Source organism: Podarcis erhardii (genome assembly GCF_964252035.2).
Source record: "Podarcis erhardii genome assembly, chromosome: 12".
In the NCBI taxonomy this organism is placed as follows: Eukaryota; Metazoa; Chordata; class Lepidosauria; order Squamata; family Lacertidae; genus Podarcis; species Podarcis erhardii.
The window spans coordinates 32225218-32243496 of NC_138513.1; the positions used below are offsets into that span (position 1 = coordinate 32225218).

The 18279-nt window shown below is 42.5% G+C and overlaps 1 protein-coding gene across 1 annotated transcript in view; it reads left to right on the forward strand.

The window, feature by feature from the left end:
- Positions 1–335: 335 nt before the first annotated feature.
- CHN2 (chimerin 2) overlaps positions 336–18279 on the forward strand; it is a 149294-nt gene continuing 131350 nt past the window's right edge. The window contains exon 1 of the mRNA XM_081882267.1: positions 336–1003. Within this exon, the coding sequence (XP_081738393.1) occupies positions 955–1003 (49 nt within the window). The 5' untranslated portion in view covers positions 336–954. The remainder of the gene's footprint in view (positions 1004–18279) is intronic.

The window sequence follows — 18279 nt, forward strand, 5'->3', positions numbered from 1 at the left end:
GAGAGAGAGAGAGAGACTCCCATAAAGTAAATTATGAAAGAAGACTTGGGGGGGGGGGCAGAAAGAGAAGCGCGAGCCCGAGCCCAGCGGCGGAGGAGGTGGTGGTGGTGGGATCCTTTCTCCCTCCGCACGAGAGCCGGGAAGTTCCACACCAGCGCCAGCCGCCTGGGGAAGCGCCTCCTCGGGCTTAGTCTCCCCTCCCCACCCCCGGCCGCCCCTCCCCGCCCGGAGGCGGCGCGACCGGCAGCCTCGGCTTCCCGAAGCTGGACCAGCCTTGGCACATGGAAGGAGCGGCGCCCCGCCGGGGCCTGCTTGCAAGCGCTCGGCCGCGGCTCGCCTTGTTTTCCCGCCTCGGGCTGGGCGCCCTCAGTAGCCCACCCTGAGGGCAAGAGCAGCAGCAGCCCGCAGCCCGTGCGCCTCTCCTCCGCTTCCTTTGTGTGCGCGCGCGAGTGAGGGCAGCTGAGGCGGCGGCGGCGGCGGCGGAGGAGGAGGTGGAGCCGCTCTCTCTCCCTCGCCTGTCAAGAGTGAGGCGCTCCGGCGGAGGGAGGGAGGGAGGGAAGGAAGGAGGAAAGGCGAAGGCAGGGAGCTGGCGGGGCGGCTCCAGAGTCTCTCCTCTCCTCCTCCTCCTCCTCCTCTCCGGCGGAGAGAAAGGAACTGGACGCAGCGCGGGGCCCTTCGCCGGGCAGCCCGGGCGGCTTCTCCACCGCCTCGCGGAGGCTGAAAGGGGCGCGAGTGGAGCGGCGGCGGCAGCAGCAGCAGCACGTTGTTTGGCTGGGCGGCAAGGCGAGCCCCGGCGCCAGCAGCAGCAGCAGCAGCGGTAGCGGGTGCTGTTGCTGCTGCTGCTTTGCTCAGCGCGGCTCCGGCACTTTGCAATGGGTCGGGGGCGGCAGCCGGAGAGCAGCAGCAGCAGCAGCAGCACCTGGGCTAGTCACTAAGGAACCCAAGAGGAAGAGGATGGCCACCTCCAGCAACTCCAGTTTGTCGGGCTCCTCGGTTTCCTCCGGTAAGTTAAAAAAAAAAAAGAGTGAATTAAATCGCCCCTTACGGCAGGATTTGTCTCCTGATCACCTCCCAGCCTTCCGGAATGCTGTTTATTTATGTTAGTTAGATGGTCGGACCTGGCTGCGAGGAGGATCTCTTTGGCACCAAGTTATTTTCCTTTCCTTTCTTCCACTTTGCATGCAAAAGGGCAGGAGGAGTAACAGAAAAGAGCAGGTGAGGTGCGTGCTTTCCTGCATAGATTTGGGGAAAGTGCAGCATCCTAAATCCTTTTTGTCCGTCGATGGTTGTATCCCTGGTTTGCAAGAGGTTGCTGAACCCAACCTGACAGTTACGATTCGATCCGTAAATCGTTCGGGGGGGGGGGATGGAAGATGCCAGCGTTAAACCTCTGATACCTAACACATTCACACCCTGCTCAAGCAGGAAGATGAATAAAATCACGGTGGTGGTCGTATTCGGAGTAGACACCTTGAAATGAATGGACGTGACTGAAGTCCATTGATTTCAACTTCACTACTTGGAGTTTAACTATTTTGATTAATGCAAGCCATTCTCTCCTCATTGCTCGGAACACCATCAGTTTCTAAAAATATCTGTGCTTGGCTGAGCAGTTCCTCCCAAGTGTGATTACACCTGTTCAGTTACCAAGTCCTATGGAGCAAGCAGTTGCAACCCACTTTCACGTTCTTCTTCATTTTCTGACATAGGTGCATTAGTGTGTGTGATGGTAAGCCTTCCATGCAGGGCTGAGCCAAACTCATAGGTGATGTGTGGCAATTTCTTGCTTATATTATCTGGGAGGTGAACTAGTAGCGATCAACATGGAAAACAGTGCTTCTCAAATATGGAGGAAGGCAAGTCAAGCTGCATCAAGGTTCTTATTATTCCATTCTTTACTGTAACTTCTGAGTTTCGTGAATAGATTTGAGAGTGATGTTATCAAACCAGACAGCTTGTAAATGCCTTTCCCCAAAAGAAAAGGTGGGCAACCATTCCTATGTTTATTCAGTCCTACTGATTTCAATAGACTTATTCTCTACTAAGAATACGTAGGATTGCAGCTGCATAATGCAATTCCTTACTTGGAAAGTAGTCCCATTGCATCCATTGAGTGTGTGCGTTGTAAGTGTGTTTAGGATTGGAGCCTAAATTAAAGGTTTTCTGTTTCTGCTGAATACTCCCACTGTAAATGTTCAGTAAAGAATTCTGTCACCTTCTTGAAAGCTTTTCTTTTCGTTAATAAAATTAGACAAAAGTGTTTCCTTCATTAAAGCTGTAAAAATTAGTGCTAGTAGTAGAAAACTTCAGTGCGTATGCTTATGAGGACTAGAATTGGAATGGTGTTTTTGGCAAGATGAAGCTGTAAGCAGTCATCACCTGAGAACAGCTTGCTTAAAAACACATTAGTCAGGTTCTCACTGAATGCTGTTTTGTGAAATTAAAAAACCTAGCACTCTAACATGTGATGATGAATCTTGCACATTAAAATTGTGAGATTCACATGGGGAGAGGTAACACATTCTTGAATCAAGAGAAGCTCAAATTTCTGTGGTGAGTCCAAAATACATATTTTTAATATGCTGAAGTTCATGTTTCACATGAACCAGAACTTCAGAACCTGTATCTTATACTGAAGGTCAGGACTCGAAAAGCTGAAAGCCGGTATCTAATTTTTTATATGTTTGAACCAAGATAAGGTAGATAGTTTGTATATGATTAAGTTTAGCAGTTATGCGCAATATCCATTCTTTTTCTCAATAACTTTTTAAAAGAACAGAATAAACAGGATAATCTTACACAGAGTTAGACCAATGGACGCTCATGAGGTACAGTGGTACCTCGGGTTACATACGCTTCAGGTTACAGACGCTTCAGATTACAGACTCCGCTAACCCAGAAATAGTACCTCGGGTTAAGAACTTTGCTTCAGGATGAGAACAGAAATCGTGTTCCAGCGGCAGCGGGAGGCCCCATTAGCTAAAGTGGTGCTTCAGGTTAAGAACAGTTTCAGGTTAAGAACGGACCTCTGGAATGAATTAAGTATTTAACCCGAGGTACCACTGTACTTCAGCATTTCCTATGTTGACTAAACCTGGTCCAGTTCATGTGGTATACTCTTTCCACTAATCCTACATTACTCAGAAGGCTTCCTTATGTGCCTGTATATCAAAAGACAGATTAAGATAATTCACAGTAAAATGAGGGAAATGGGTAATGCTGTGGAACTGGAAAAAAAGAAGCACTCAGGTCTCCTCCAGATGACCTATTTAGTCAGCATTCTTCCTGTTTTGCTCGAACAAAGCTTACATGGTAGTTAGATTATGTCTGGTCTTTATTGAGCATTGCTTCCAATTTGTTTAGGGTGCAGTTATTTGACAATGAGCATGCATCCTGACTAGCTGGTGGGGCAAGAATGGGGGAAGTTGGACACCTCCATGTTAATAATCCATTCATTCCTCACTTTTCAGTGCAGTTCTTCATCACTTTTGTAACTGCAATAATTCTTTTCTTTTTTAAAAAGTGGATTTGTTGCCCTAGGGTTACAGAGCACTATTTGCATATACCTACATTTCCGCTGAGTGCCTGCAGGATAGTAGAGCATGAGAGGCTTAATATCAGGGTTGTGGGTTCGAGTCCCATATTGGGCAAAAAGATTTCTTCAATCTAGGCAGTTGGACTAGATGACCCTGGTGGTCCCTTCCAACTCTCTAATTCAATGATTCTATGCATGTGAATCGAGGGATGCGGGTGGCACTGTGGGTTAAACCACAGAGCCTAGGACTTGCCGATCAGAAGGTTGGCGGTTCGAATCCCCGCGATGGGGTGAGCTCCCATTGCTTGGTCCCTGCTCCTGCCAACCTAGCAGTTCGAAAGCACGTCAAAGTGCAAGTAGATAAATAGGTACCGCTCTGGCGGGAAGGTAAATGGCGTTTCCGTGCGCTGCTCTGGTTTGCCAGAATCGGCTTAGTCATGCTGCCCACATGACCCGGAAGCTGTACGCCGGCTCCCTCGGCCAATAAAGCGAGATGAGCGCCGCAACCCCAGAGTCGGCTACGACTGGACCTAATGGTCAGGGGTCCCTTTACCTTTACCTTTACCTTTATGCATGTGAATCACCACAAAAGAGTAGCCATCTGGAGGCATACTGAGTACCATACATATTCAGCTTGGAAGCTGGAAGAGGTGGGGCAAGGAACTTATGGTGGCTATGAGTCGTCGTGAAACAGCATGGGATAAGATGCGTTGAGAGAAATCAAATCTTTGGGGCATTTTTGAAAAAAAAAATCTTGGCATCTTTATGATGTTTAAATTAAAATGCTTCTATGGTTTATATAGTACCATAGGGCTCAAGGACTGGTGTAATTATATCATGCTCTGGCATATGAAGGATTAACTAAGTGTTCAAGAGCTTAATGTCACGAGACATTCTTATTCCCATTTGTAAATATTTTAAATATTCCCCCTGCATTTCTGCTCTTAAATGCAACGCATTTGTATTCCTCGCTATGCCTCAGTTTTAAGCTCTGTGTTGTTTCATGTCTGATGGGGTGTTATTCCTCATTTTAGAGTGTATCTTTACTCAAACAGAAGTACGTCCAATAAAAGATGTAACCACCATATCTGTTTCATATACTTTTCAGTAAAAATGTCAGTATTTTTTCCCTTAAGTGATGTTTCCAGTATATGTGGGTCCAGCGCATTTGACTTCATGCAGCTGCATTTTGGCTGTCTGTGGTTTTTATTTCTCAGAACTCAGCAAGTTTCTGAGCATTTTCTAATAGCATCTAACTACATAGTCCAGTTTTTAAAAATGAACAGCCAGAGCATAGTTGGGTTTAAGAAGAATAATTTTGCAGATTATATATAATTATTTCTTCTCATTTGACTTTCCATCATAAGACGTTCTGCTTCTTGCAAAGGACACATTTTCTATGGACAAAGTACAGAATCAATATAAAATACGACTGTTACTGTTCTTACTACTGCTTTGATAGATGGGGGTCATTCATGTGCCATTCAGGGAGCGTTGATTTAAGAAGCAGTAGGAGAACTAGGGTAAAAAATTGGCACAACAACTCCCCCCAAAAGCTGCAAACTGTGCCTCAAAGATCAAGCCATATATTTATAACTGAAATAAAATGAAATAATATAGTGGATTCTTTTTGGTTCAGAATAATTAGGTATGCTTTCTGAATGGTAGGTAAAAAGCAGGTTGCACCTACCAAATTGTATGGTAGGTGAAAAACAGAGTACCCAGGGCAGCAGACCAGACAGAATGGCATTCATGCAGTTTCTCTTTGACTTTGTGCTGGCAGTCGAATGCAGATTGGGCAATTGAAATTGATGTGGAGTTTTTGTGCAACAAACCTGCTTCTCAGAATTACTGGACTATTTGCGATAGGGAATGTGATGGGAAAATGTACACTAAAGTGTGGAATAACAGTCGCATCGTGTTACCTTGTCTAACCTCACTGCAAACAAATCGGGATGAACGTTCAATAGGTTGTCTGGAGGTGACCCTCTTTGCTGAAATGAGCAACCAGGACTGGCCTGGAAGCTTTTAGAAATATTAGGCAACTGCTCAATCTTGCCTAAAGAGATCAGCTGGCACAACTGGTCTCTGAAATGCCCTAGTTTCTTCACATACCTATTTCACATTCCTCAGGATATCAGTTCAACACTTGGTGTGGGCAAGCTTGGGTAGTTTTGCCCTTTGGGTGCTTGCCAGAGCACAATTACAACTAGTCCTAGGCAAAAAGTGGCAAATTACAAGGCAGGATTCTTTAATTCTGAGCGAGCTTAATTAAAAACTTGTTTGGAATGTATAAGACATAACAGACACAAAGGTAATCTACACCTGCATACTTTTATTACCTACTCTTATAATTCCAAATGCCATTTTAATCACACCTAAACACTTTCCAAATTATTGTTGAGAGGGCAGAAACCGCTCAGGAATGGAGGCATTCATGCTGTCACCTATCTATCAGTTATCATTTTGATTCTCCTTTTTGTAATTCCAAAAGGCATGAAATTATTCTGTCTTCCACTTGACGTATTTATAGCTAGCATGCATTGCATAGCTGAAAGGCCTGAGCAATCAGGTGAAAAATTGTGTGCTACTAGATATGGTTTGGGTTAGGAATTTTTGCTCTGGTAGCTGTGCTAGAAGCGGTTCAGTATTTTGCCTGATCCTGTGACCTGCTGCACAGGAACAGTGGCTTGTGCAGATGTTCCAGCTTCAGTGTAAAGGCACAACCCCGGCCCCTTTCACTGACGGTAGGAACACATCCCATGCCTTCCCACTTGCCCAATACTAAAATTGGGATGCTCACCTTTCAAGGCTGTGCTCCTGCGTGGGTCATGTGACTTGCATGAGAGCACAGCCCCCAAAATGGGCTGTCCCACTTAAATCGGGACAGTTGGGGGGGGTATGATGCATGTAGAGAAAAATTGTAAAAAAAAAAGAAGTTTCATTTTAAGGTCTAAATAGATAAAGAAAGATACACACATACATGCATTTCTTGGGACTAATAACTTTTGTGATAAATTTGCAAGACTAAGGACATTTTTCACGGCATGTGACATGAGCTGGGAATCACTGTGTTTTTACATGAGTTGAATGTGTCCTTTTATTTAAAATGCATCTCTGGGTTATTTGTGGGGCGTAGGAATTTGTTCATATTTTTTTCCCAAAATATAGTCCGGCCCCCCACAACGTCTGAGGGACAGTGGACCGGCCCCCTGCTGAAAAAGTTTGCTGATCCCTTAACACATGCCATGATTTTTCAGCTAAACTTTGATGGCTAGAGTGAAAGACCAGGCTCAAGCGAAGCTATATTACACCTGAACTTTTAAGGATTTAGTCGGGACATTACATGCATGTTTAAGAACAAGGATGTTTTGGTGCCGTGTGATATCTCTAGAGCCATCTGTGTGCTCCAGGTCCCCAAAAACCCTCATCTGTATGAGAAGGTTAAATGGGTCTTCCCATTTTAGATAAGCTAATACACAAGCTGCGCATGAAAGTAGCATGTGAAAATAAAGGAATAAAAGTATTATCTGAACTGTACCTGGTATATAGGTCTTTCCCCTGTTATGAGGTGCTGTTTGTGGTGGTGGTGGGAAGCCGAATTTGAAATGGTGTTTAAGGTCTGCCTGTGGAAAAGTGAAGGGTGAGACCCCTGGAAGGGTGGCCACAGTTATGAACCTCTGTTTGTTACAACCTGTTGTCAGGATCCCCAGTGGTGAGCTGGGATTAGTTACTGAGAAAGAACCTTCCCCCTTACAGGGTAGTATACCAGGAAGTTCCCTTAAGTCTCTAACAGCAGTATACATGCACTTATCTTATTCTTAATAAAACTTTATATTCTGCAAAGCTTCTTGAAGTTAAGAATCTACAGATCTTCTTGATGTTAGGATGCCACAAACTATGCAGGCAGAGTTCCTGCTCTAATAATTATTGTGCTTTCTGAAGCAAATAGGCTTGGGTAGGCTTCCTCAACCTTGGCCCTCCAGATGTTTTTGGCCTACAACTCCCATGATCCCTAGCTAGCAGGACCAGTGGTCAGGGATGATGGGGATTGTAGTCTTAAAAACATCTGGAGGGCCAAAGGTTGAGGAAGCTTGGGCTTGGGCAATCCCACTATGCTGATTAGGAAGTAATATCAGTCTAGTAAGTGTCCTTGAGAGGCTGGCTTGTGTCTTGGGCAATAGGGGTTTCAGTTGGCTAATGTGCTTAAGGGAAGGAACAATATATTAATGGCAGAAGTTGTAGTTTGGGTGCAGAAGGCCCCAGATTCAGTTGCTGTTATTTCCAGTTCAAAGGAACAGGTAGAATGCGATTTGGAAAGCCTGCTGTTGGAAATCCTGGAGAACCACTGGCAGAGTAGGCTAGATCAGGATTCCCCAACCTGGTGCCCTCCAGATGTTTTGGACTCCAACTTGCATCGTCTCTGACCATTGGCAGGGCTAGCTGGGGCTGATGAGACTTGGAGTCCAACATCAGCTGCAGAGCACTAAGCTGGAGAAGGCTGGCATATGTGCAGGTTGGTTTTCAGCAGGATTTGAGTACCAAATGGGTCATTCCTAATTCAAAAGTTCTTCATCTGTTCCCCTCTTGGGCTGTTATGGAGAGCTTCTACAGAATTTTGAATTCAGCTGGGTGGTAGCAGTGGAAATATGGGAAATTCCTTGGGCAAAATAAAAGAATACTCTGTTTACATAATACATAGAAACTAAGGGTTTCGTTTCTGGAAGTCAAATTGGCTTTTCCAAGAAAAACGTGATTGAATAGTTCTTTCCCCAAAACTACTTTGCCTTCTGCGGTGGGTGCCAAACTCTAGTGGTTACTTAGCTTTTCTTTTTAGAAATCTTTCTATGTTACATAAAATGAAACAACTTGTAAGAATAAATACTACCCTTGATTTTAGCCAAAAGACCGATGAAGTAATGAAACAAGGTAACTTAAAACATAGGTCAGATATTGTGATAGATCTAAATCATAGCTGTCAACTGTCCCTTATTTGGCGGGAAAGTCCCTTATCCCAGCACCATGTCCCACTTTCCCTTATTGATGATGCCCCTTAAATTTCCAGGGTTTCAAAGGAAGCAGCTCCTCTCCCTCCCTCCCTCCCTGCCGGCCAGGGAGGAGGCAGGCTCCAACTGTGTTGCTTGGCTGCGTTGCTCACCCAATAAGGAGTCTAAGAACGATTGGGGGGTGGCGCTTGCACGCCTTGCGCCATCAAATCGGCCGTGTTGCCTGGGGACTCGCCTTTGCTCAGCACTTCCCAGCGGAGAGGTGACGGTAGTTTTCCTTTCTGCATCCCCTTTGCCGGGTTGCTGCGCTATGGGAACCACCGCTTGAGGCTTCGTTCGGTTGCTGGCTGGGCTTTCTGCCTTTGGCTCGGAGGGGCTCAGAAGTCGAACATACCTGTGCTCTGAAAATCCCTTATTTTGGCTGCTGATCCCTTATTTCCGTGGCTGCTGGTCCCTTATTTTCCAATCTGTAAGTTGACAGCTATGATCTAAATATGTGTAGCTCAGGAAAATGTATTTGTAGGGCAATGCAATTCATTACTATTTTTCAAAATATAGTACGGCCACCCACAAGGTCTCAGGAACAGTGGACTGGCCCCCTGATGAATAAGTTTGCTGACCCATGGCTCCTTATATCCATTTCCAGAGATTTCTGAAAAAACATTTCAATTCACAATGTTAGAAAAAAGCTTCAACATAAGAGAAATACAAGTTCAGCCTGCAGAGGTGAAAAGTGGTTTTGGAATTGTCTTTTAGAGAAAATGTGGAATTCCTCTACCCACAATATAATTGCTTTTTCAAGAATTTATTCCCTTCAAGTACATCTACACTGTGTATTCTGCTGAAAAAACTGTAGCAAACAAACCATACCAAAGAATACCTATAATTCTTTAAAATCACATCAGTCATCATTTTAGAACCTAATGAAACAATGGCAACATAACAGAGAAAAGGTGATTGCGCTGAAATGGAAGTTTTCATCGGTGCTTCATTTACCAACACACAAACACATATATGCATGATCTGGCTGTAGTATAAAACTATCTTAACACTGTAGTTCTCTGCATGCAGTATCTGTAGGTACCAAACGTGTGATGGGGCTTTCAAGCACATGCAGCTAGCCTCACTCCGAAGATGCCAATATAGAGGGGCTTATATAGGGTTAAACCACAGAGCCTAGGACTTGCCAATCAGAAGGTTGGCGGTTTGAATCCCTGCAACTGGGTGAGCTCCCTTTGCTCGGTCCCTGCTCCTGCCAACCTAGCAGTTCGAAAGCACGTCAAGTGCAAGTAGATAAATAGGTACCGCTTCGGCGGGAAGGTAAACAGTGTTTACGTGTGCTGCTCTGGTTCGCCAGAAGCAGCTTAGTCATGCTGGCCACATGACCCGGAAGCTGTATGCCGGCTTCCGCAACCCCAGAGTTGGCCACAACTGGACCTAATGGTCAGGGGTCCCTTTACCTTTACCTTTACCTTTATATACAGACACATGTGCACACATAGGGCTCCCTCCATGGGGACAGGAACCCTGCGAAGGGTTTGTGTGTAGGACCATTCCAGACTGGGCCAGCTGGCAAAAAGAAGGGTTTTTTCTTTGTCAGTGGTACCTCGGTTTAAGAACAGTCCGGTTTAAGAACAATTTGGTTTACAAACTCTGCAAAACCGGAAATAGTGTCCCGGTTTGAGAACTTTACCTCTATTTAAGAACGGAATCCGAATGGTGGAAGGGCACCGGCGGTGGTAGGCCTCATTAGGGAAAGCACGCCTCAGTTTAAGAACAGTTTCAGTTTAAGAACGGACTTCCGGAATGGATTAAGTTCATAAACTGAGGTACCACTGTGTAACAATAGTGCTGTTCCACAGAGCTCCACTTCTCTGCACCATTAGGGTTGCTGTTCAAAGGAAAGAACAACAGGGAGTTTTAAACTAGAACACAGGCCTGGAAAACCTCCCAGATTTGCTGAGGGCAACTTGTTACTCAGGAAAGTCAATTCTCCCTCTGCATGCTTCCCAAATTGCTCTCATTTCAAATCGTTTTGCAAATTGTATATAAGAATCCACAGATATGGTATATACCAGGGGTGGCCAACTCCCAAGAGACTGCGATCTACTCACAGAGTTAAAAACTGGCAGTGATCTACCCCCTTTTTGGGGGTGTAGGACAAAAGTGCTGAGCTTTTTTTAGGGGAGCCAAAGTTATTATCACGATCTACCTGTTGGACGTGCCTCGTACAATATAAATTTCCTTGGAAACTTACCAATTTGGGATTTGGTGCATTTTGTTTAGTGACACGATGCCTAGTTATTCCATGGTAATTTGGGGTCTGCTTTTTTGTGCTTTTAGTTCCCAATACTGTATTGCAGTTTGAAAGCTAATTCCTTAATACCATCAAAGCTTATTAGAAACAAAGACTATGTAAATATTATGTATTCGTATTAGTAAATTAATCTTAATTAAATTAAATCCACTCAAGCACTGTGGTTTGCTGAGCAGCCAAATGAAACTAGCTGTTTAGACAAAAGTAACAAATTTCCTCATAAAGGTTCCTGCTGCAGTCAACAGTAGCCAAGGACATAGCTCTAAGCAGGTCTCTGAAAAGTTTTGTGTTTACAGTAAATGGTAAAATCCATTGGGGGGTTGTTAATGCTCAAGATATATCAATAATTACTTTACAAGCACAATCTTTCACAAAACCACAGGCTTGGAGAAAGTGGGGGGGGGGGGAGAGACAGTCTGTTAAGTGGAAACATACAAATAACCCAGAGATGCATTTTAAATAAAAGGACACATTCTACTCATGTAAAAACACGCTAATTTTTGCACCGTCCACGGGCTGGATTTAGAAGACCATTGGGCCAGATCCAGCCCCCGGGCCTTAGTTTGCATACCTATGAGCCAACCTATATAGGAGTAGCAAAAATGCTTGCCTTTAAATAATTTATTTGTTATTACTTGTCAAGATAGGATAGTACTTTTTAATTACAGTACTGACAATTTGGTTTCTATATAAATTTCATAGCTCCATTATCTTGCTACCTTAATTTTTAAAAATCTATTTCACACTTTGAACTTCAATATTTCTCATGCTTTAGTTTAACTAGGCTTTGTGGTATATCACCCTAAGCACTGGTTTGTTAATGTAGCTACCCAGTTAACAGTAAACATTCGTTACTTCTAAATGAGTATAACTGGGATCCTTGAATCAGTCCAGTTGGATTCCTTGACTCTACTAATCCATGTATATTTTTTAATTCTACAACTCAGCCACTGAGAAACAGCCTGAGAAATGGAAAGTACAACTCACTTTAATAAATGTCAGCTTAAGAAAGGAAATCATTTTTCAAAAATATGTTGGTTTTATTTAATGCCACAATAAGGAGAGCACAACATATAATATTTTGGAGTGCATTTTCAGAGTAAATAGGTTGCCAGGCAATCATATCAGATGGTGTTAGGGTTCAGTAGCAATTGAATGTGTGTGACGTTGGAGGGGGGAAGGTCATGTGTCTAAAATGCATGGTGTCAGTATGTTACAGGAGATGGTTTGCATGCTGAGAGACCTTGTCCTGATGCTGTCAAAACTTGGAGAAGAAACACTAGGCTCTAAATACTAAGAAAATGATGAGATTGTACAGTATATAAGTTAACACCGTCCTTTAATAAGGCATCCTTTTTATTTTTGTTTCATCCGTTTTACCATATAAAATACACTGTGCCGCTAGGACAAGATGGCAGCTCTTAAATTGAAATTGTTTTCTTTCTGTGGTGATTATAATAATAAAAAAAAGCTATTTGTACTTTACACTTCTCAAGGCATTTGCATATATGCAAAAAAGTGGTGGGAGTCAGGTCCACTCTAGTTTTAAGGTGGCAAGGTGAAAAGGAGGACACAATTGCTACACTTTTAATACTTTGGAAGAAGAGAGAATTTCAGACGGTGTTGCTTGTTATGTGAGCTACACCGGCTGCAGTTTTCTTTCTTTCTACACAGCTGTTAAAAGTACAGGACAGGAGATCTGACCTCTTTTTTTATCAGGCATTCGAGCTGGAATTGTCCCAGGTGAGGAGCATGTGGAAGTCAAGATTTATTTATCTCAAGTTGTATTTTTCTAAACATGTTCCCTAGTTTTATACTGTAGTGTGTATATATGGGAACACAGTTCTCAACCATCACTACAATGGGCATTGCTTTCAGGTGGTTATGGTTGTATCAGTGGCTCTTACATGTGTTTACTCATTGTACTGAACACAATTTTTAATAGATCCTCAGGGACAGATGGGTGCACGTAGAAAAAAATTGCACCCACTTTGGTGATTTTCAGTGCAATTTACTTCCAGATTAGTGTATTTAAGACCCCAGAATCCAGACTGTTTTTCTTCTATGATAAATGAGAAAGCATCTATATTAGTACCTACTGGTTATTCAGACATTTGGTGGTGTCAAGCTCTCCTAAATTCTTGGATTGCTTGTTGTATTTGATTCATACCAGATACTTCCTTTGAATTGAAAATGTAGAACAATAGCTCTTGTCTTTGTATGGGTTCCTTTTAGCTTATTTTGTGAATATGGAGTGCTGGCCCTGCTGTAATTGAAGCAGACAGTTTGTAACAAATTAAGCATCAAAACATGTGGGCTTGAAAGTAGCTTTTGTCACGACACTTCATAAATATAATTACTATTATGACTTTCTGTCCTGTACAATATCTCTCTTCATTGTGTACACTGTATGAGCTGGGCTTTTAAGGCAAAGCCTAGAACAGACTCATTTGTTTAAGATCCCATGGGAAAATCAGGTACCGGGTGTGCCTCAGATCTACTGTTGCTTGTGCCAGAGAAAGAGGCAGATTATTACCATAAGAAACATGGTTAGTATTCTGTATTTTGAGCCTTCCTGACAACTTTAGCCAAATTTGAAAAATAAGATATTTGATTCACACTGTAACTACTAAGCAAAGCTTCAAGCAAGACTACTTGCTTTGTGGTAGTCTTACACAAATGGGCACCTGTTAGCCACTTCTGAGGAAATGTGGAATGAGTTTGCCCAGGGCCAGTTGAGTAGCTGTTGTTTACAAAGCAACAAGCCATTGTTGATAATCCACAGCTCAAGACAGCACTTGTGTTGGCCAAGAGACTAGCTTCTTAGAGCTGATAATAAGGCAGCTTTTTGTGATGTGTGGCTACTATTTTGCAGCTGCTCCATAGCAAGATCCATATGGAGTCGGAGCTTATAAAAGGATCCAACATCCGACTGGGTTAGCAAACCTTTCACTTTTGGAAAGGATCTTGTTAAATCTAAAACATTGCTTAAAATGCATTTGCATTTCTCATAGAAGTCACATCATCTTCTGTGGAAATCTGCAGCCGAATCCAAGAGATATGGAGACTAGCTGTGGAGAGATAGAGAAGTTATTTTAATATACTTGGACTTATGCTTGGTTATTTTTATATAACATTGACTAAGGACCAGGTCTCCATATTAATACCAGTTCCCCATTACTTGAATTACATAATATGGTGTAATTTGCTCCACTTTTGTTGGTAATAATGTGCCTGATCTTAACTGTATTGACCTCATTACATTTTCAAGATGTTGTTCAAACCATTTGCCAATCTATACAATTCTTTGTTCTGCTGATGGTGAATTTAAACTACAGAGACCCTCATTGATTTGCTTGCTTTTCTGCTGCTCGTAAGCCATATGTATCCCAAGTATTTTTGGCTCCCACTTTTCTGGTCAATGCCTTAGTTCAAGTTGCTTTCTCTAATTTAAGTGGTATTTGTTGTCTGAGTTAAGAGCATCAATACTGACTTGGACCCCCCCCCCCCAAAAAAATTGGTGGTTAGTTTCTATAGTTATGACATGTGCAGCATTTTAGAAAGTCGTATCTGGATTCTTTTATTTTATTTCTAAGGAGAATCAGTAGTTGCCAGTGATGTGCCGCTGTTCTTGTTGCACCGGCATCATTGCAGTTTACCTGGACAGAGGTGGGATAGAGCAGAGTGGCAGCAAGATTAGACCTGCCCAGATGTACCATGCTCCTGCACAGAACTGTATCCACTGGTACGTACACATAACCCCAAAATTGCTGCTACTCTACGCCGCCCCAGGCTCTTCAGGTAAACTCACGTTGGGTAGGTGCCTCTGTGGTTGTGCCCCATCACGCTGACTGCTATTGAGGAACAGCCATGGTTGCACATTCATGTTACATGCACCTGTTAACTCAGAGTTACATTTGATGCATCTGTGGAAGTGGACTGTGGTTCATGAAAGCGAAGGCCATAATAAACCGATTAGGTGCCACAAGACTGGTGGTATTTTTTGCTACAGCAGATTCACATTCTTACCCTTCTGGAAATGGTTACAACTCTGGTGTGATTCCTTTAATGTAATTACACAACAGTCATACCTCATGTTGTGTTAGGTTCATGTTATGTCTTTTCGGCTTGCGAATGCGGCAAACCCAGAAGTGTATACTTCCGGGTTTTGCTGCATGCACAAAAACGTTCTGCTCGCTTTGCGTGTGCGCAGAAGCATTCTGCATGCTTTACACATGTGCAGAAGTGCTCTATCTATACGGACTTTTTGGGGTGCGAATGTCACCCCAGAATGGATCGTGTCCGTAACTAGAGGTACCACTGTACATCCTCAAAATATTTTGAAGATAGCAGATTTTAGGTTTTAGTCTTGATGGTTCATTCGTGTTTGTGGTATCAGTGATTGTGTTCCTAGTCTTTCTTCGGGCTCTGAGTTGTTTTAAATTTACATGTATACCGACCCATTTTCACTGAAGAGCTGCTTGCTGAAACTTCAAAGCATGTAGATCTTTAGCAATTCAATCTGGAACAACATCTAGCATTATCTCATAGGGCATAGGCTGTCCTTCTGATGGGCATTCTAATACTTGTTCCTTGCTTGTTATATGCTTTTAAAATGCTGTAGCTGATTCTGCTGATTTATGATCGTGCCATGTGGGGTAATAGCTACTAAGATAATCACTTTGGCACACTTTTCTTCCAAGAAAAGCAAAGCGTGGTGCTCATAAAAGATTATTGCTAATGGTCAGTGAAACCTGGAGATATATTATCTATATTACTTGACAGAGCCGGCCCAGCCGTTAGGCAACATTATGTTATTCCACACCATTCCTTTCAATGCAAAGTCAATTAATTTCAATAATCAATTGTATATTGTTTGTGGACTCCAAGCAGCACTGAAACTGAATGCTGATTGTGTTTGCTGGATTGATTTCTGTCCTGGACATGGGATGAATAAGCAAAGATTGGCAATTTCTGCTCCCATTTCCATTTTTGTCAGAATTCTCTGACATTGCTAAGTTCCAGAGGAAGAATCACCTGAATCACAAGTACATCTCCATTTTACTAGATCTGAACAACTTTGTAAAATGTACGAAGTGGCTCTTTGGCTGTTTACTCGACATTTTAAATAGTGGTGTAGCTTCCTTTTAAAAATTCCTAATTAAATGATAATAATTCTATCCTTAGCTATCAGATATACACTTGTTCTTTTCTGGCCATAAGAACATGTGATTTTAATCCATCTTTCGTACTGGTTTGGCTGCTTCATACACAATCTGCTTTATCCTGTCACTTGTACACACATGACAGGTGCAGTTTCATTCTTCACTTATTGCCAGAGCATTCATTGCTATCAGAGTCTGTTCCTGAAAATAGCATTACTTATCTTAAATCTGTTTTTCAATTATTGGCCATGTTCTGATTTCAGATTCTTTTTCTCAGGCTTTATACTTCATATGTAAATAAAAGTCTATTCTTGCTGCCTAGTTTTTCTTCCTCTGTTATCACTGTCAGTTGCAGACAATTAAGTTGAACAATGGGAGCTTTTTTGTGTTTTTTTGTAGGCATGGTTTTAATCCTGCTCTATATTCTGTGTAGGATTCACAGCTCTTCTACTAAAAACATCACCCTAATTATTGCGGAAAACTTTGTTGTAATTCAGCTTCATTGCTATGTTAGTGGGGAATATATTCTAACATTTCCTTAATTGTTTTTGTAGCCAGCTTGGTCTCATGGTTTTTTGTTGTTTTTTCCAAGTTCTGCATTCTTTTCTTTTTTTTGTCAAAGGAAGCTTCTGCCTTCTGTCTTGGGATCCAGTCGTGATTGCAAGGGTAAGAGGAAGAAATGCATTTGCTGTAAGAGAAGGCTGGATGTACTGGAAAACCAGAAAACCAGAAGGCTGGATGTACTGGAAAACCAGAAAGCAGACACACAATTAATGGATTTAAGGCTGGCCATATAGGGTTGAAAAGACACAGAGATTGCAAAATATATAACCTGAAATGAATCCAAATCTATTTTAGCTTTGATTCATTCCTGAATATGTGTCAAGTTGCATTCTTCTTTGCCAGTCTCTTGCTCTAACAACATTTTGACCATGCTACTCCCTGACCCCCATGAAGGACAGGAGGAATAAAGGGGTGAACCTTTAATTTTAGCAGCACCTTGCTGCCTGTGAGGTGCTTTGAAGTCCCGATGATGGATTTAAAAGAGGATTAGACAGATACATGAAGGTTAAGGCTGTCAGTGGCTGCTACCCATGATGGAAGCTATGATTTGCCTCCAGGCATAGTATGCTTATGAACACCAGTTGCTGGAAACTGCAGAAGGAGAGTGTGGCAGTTGCCTCCTAGGTGGGTCATAAGGAAAGGGTTAAATGAGTGTGATGTGATTGGCCAGAGAGAAACTGATAGGAGGAGTTAGAGTTAGAGTTGGTGTGTGTGGAAGTCAGTTGAGAGTTGGGCGTTGGTAAAGGAAGAGGGAGGATATAAGTCTGTGGGTTGGTCATGTTGTGTGGTGAGAGAGTGAGAGGAACTGTTAGGTGGAGTCAGATTAGATAGTTGGGATAATCAGTTTGAAGTTGTTAGGAACATTGGGTCAGTAAAGAAACTAAGATTAAGAAACTGCCAAGAAAAATTAACTGAAACCTTAAACTTGTTCATGTATATAAAAATAAGCTTGATTATTTGTTAATGTTAACAACTGTCTGGACTCTGTGTGTACCTGAGGGAAACGGGTTGGTGGCAAAGAAAGCAATCACAGTGGTGGCACAGGGTCAATAGACCGTCAAACGTCCGGGGACCCTGTGTGATCGCCACAGGGAGAGTTCCCACAGGTACCTGGTTGGCCTCTGTGCAAACAGGATACTGGATTAGATGGGCCATTGGTCGGATCCAGCAGATTTTCCTTATGTTTATGCTCTTCTTTGCATGCACCCTTTTCTGTGAGGCAGGATGTTCCCTTCGCTAGAACAGCCATCATGGCTAAACAGCCATAGACACTAGCCTTCCGTATATTGTGGATGCCAAAAAATAATAATTAACCCAGTGACATTTTGAAGCCCCGTATCCATTTGTTCAGTCATATTTAAAAATATGTCATAGGAGATAAGAACCATTTAGGAATAAACACTTTATAACAGTGCAAGGTTTTTTACGTGTAGCTGGATGTCAGTAATGCCTGGGAGGTGATTCAGGATAGTATTGCCAAATAGTCATTAGAGGAACAATAATTAGCAGTAGGTTACATCAATGACCGAATGTATGGAATTAGGGATGCATTTCTAATAAAAGCAATGTGGTAGAAGGTTTTTCGAAATTATATTTTTTGCTGATGCTCTTATAAATGCAATATAAATACAGCACAACTGCTAAATTGCATGTTCATGCGAGAATTTCGCACAAATTATTACATGTTCTTAA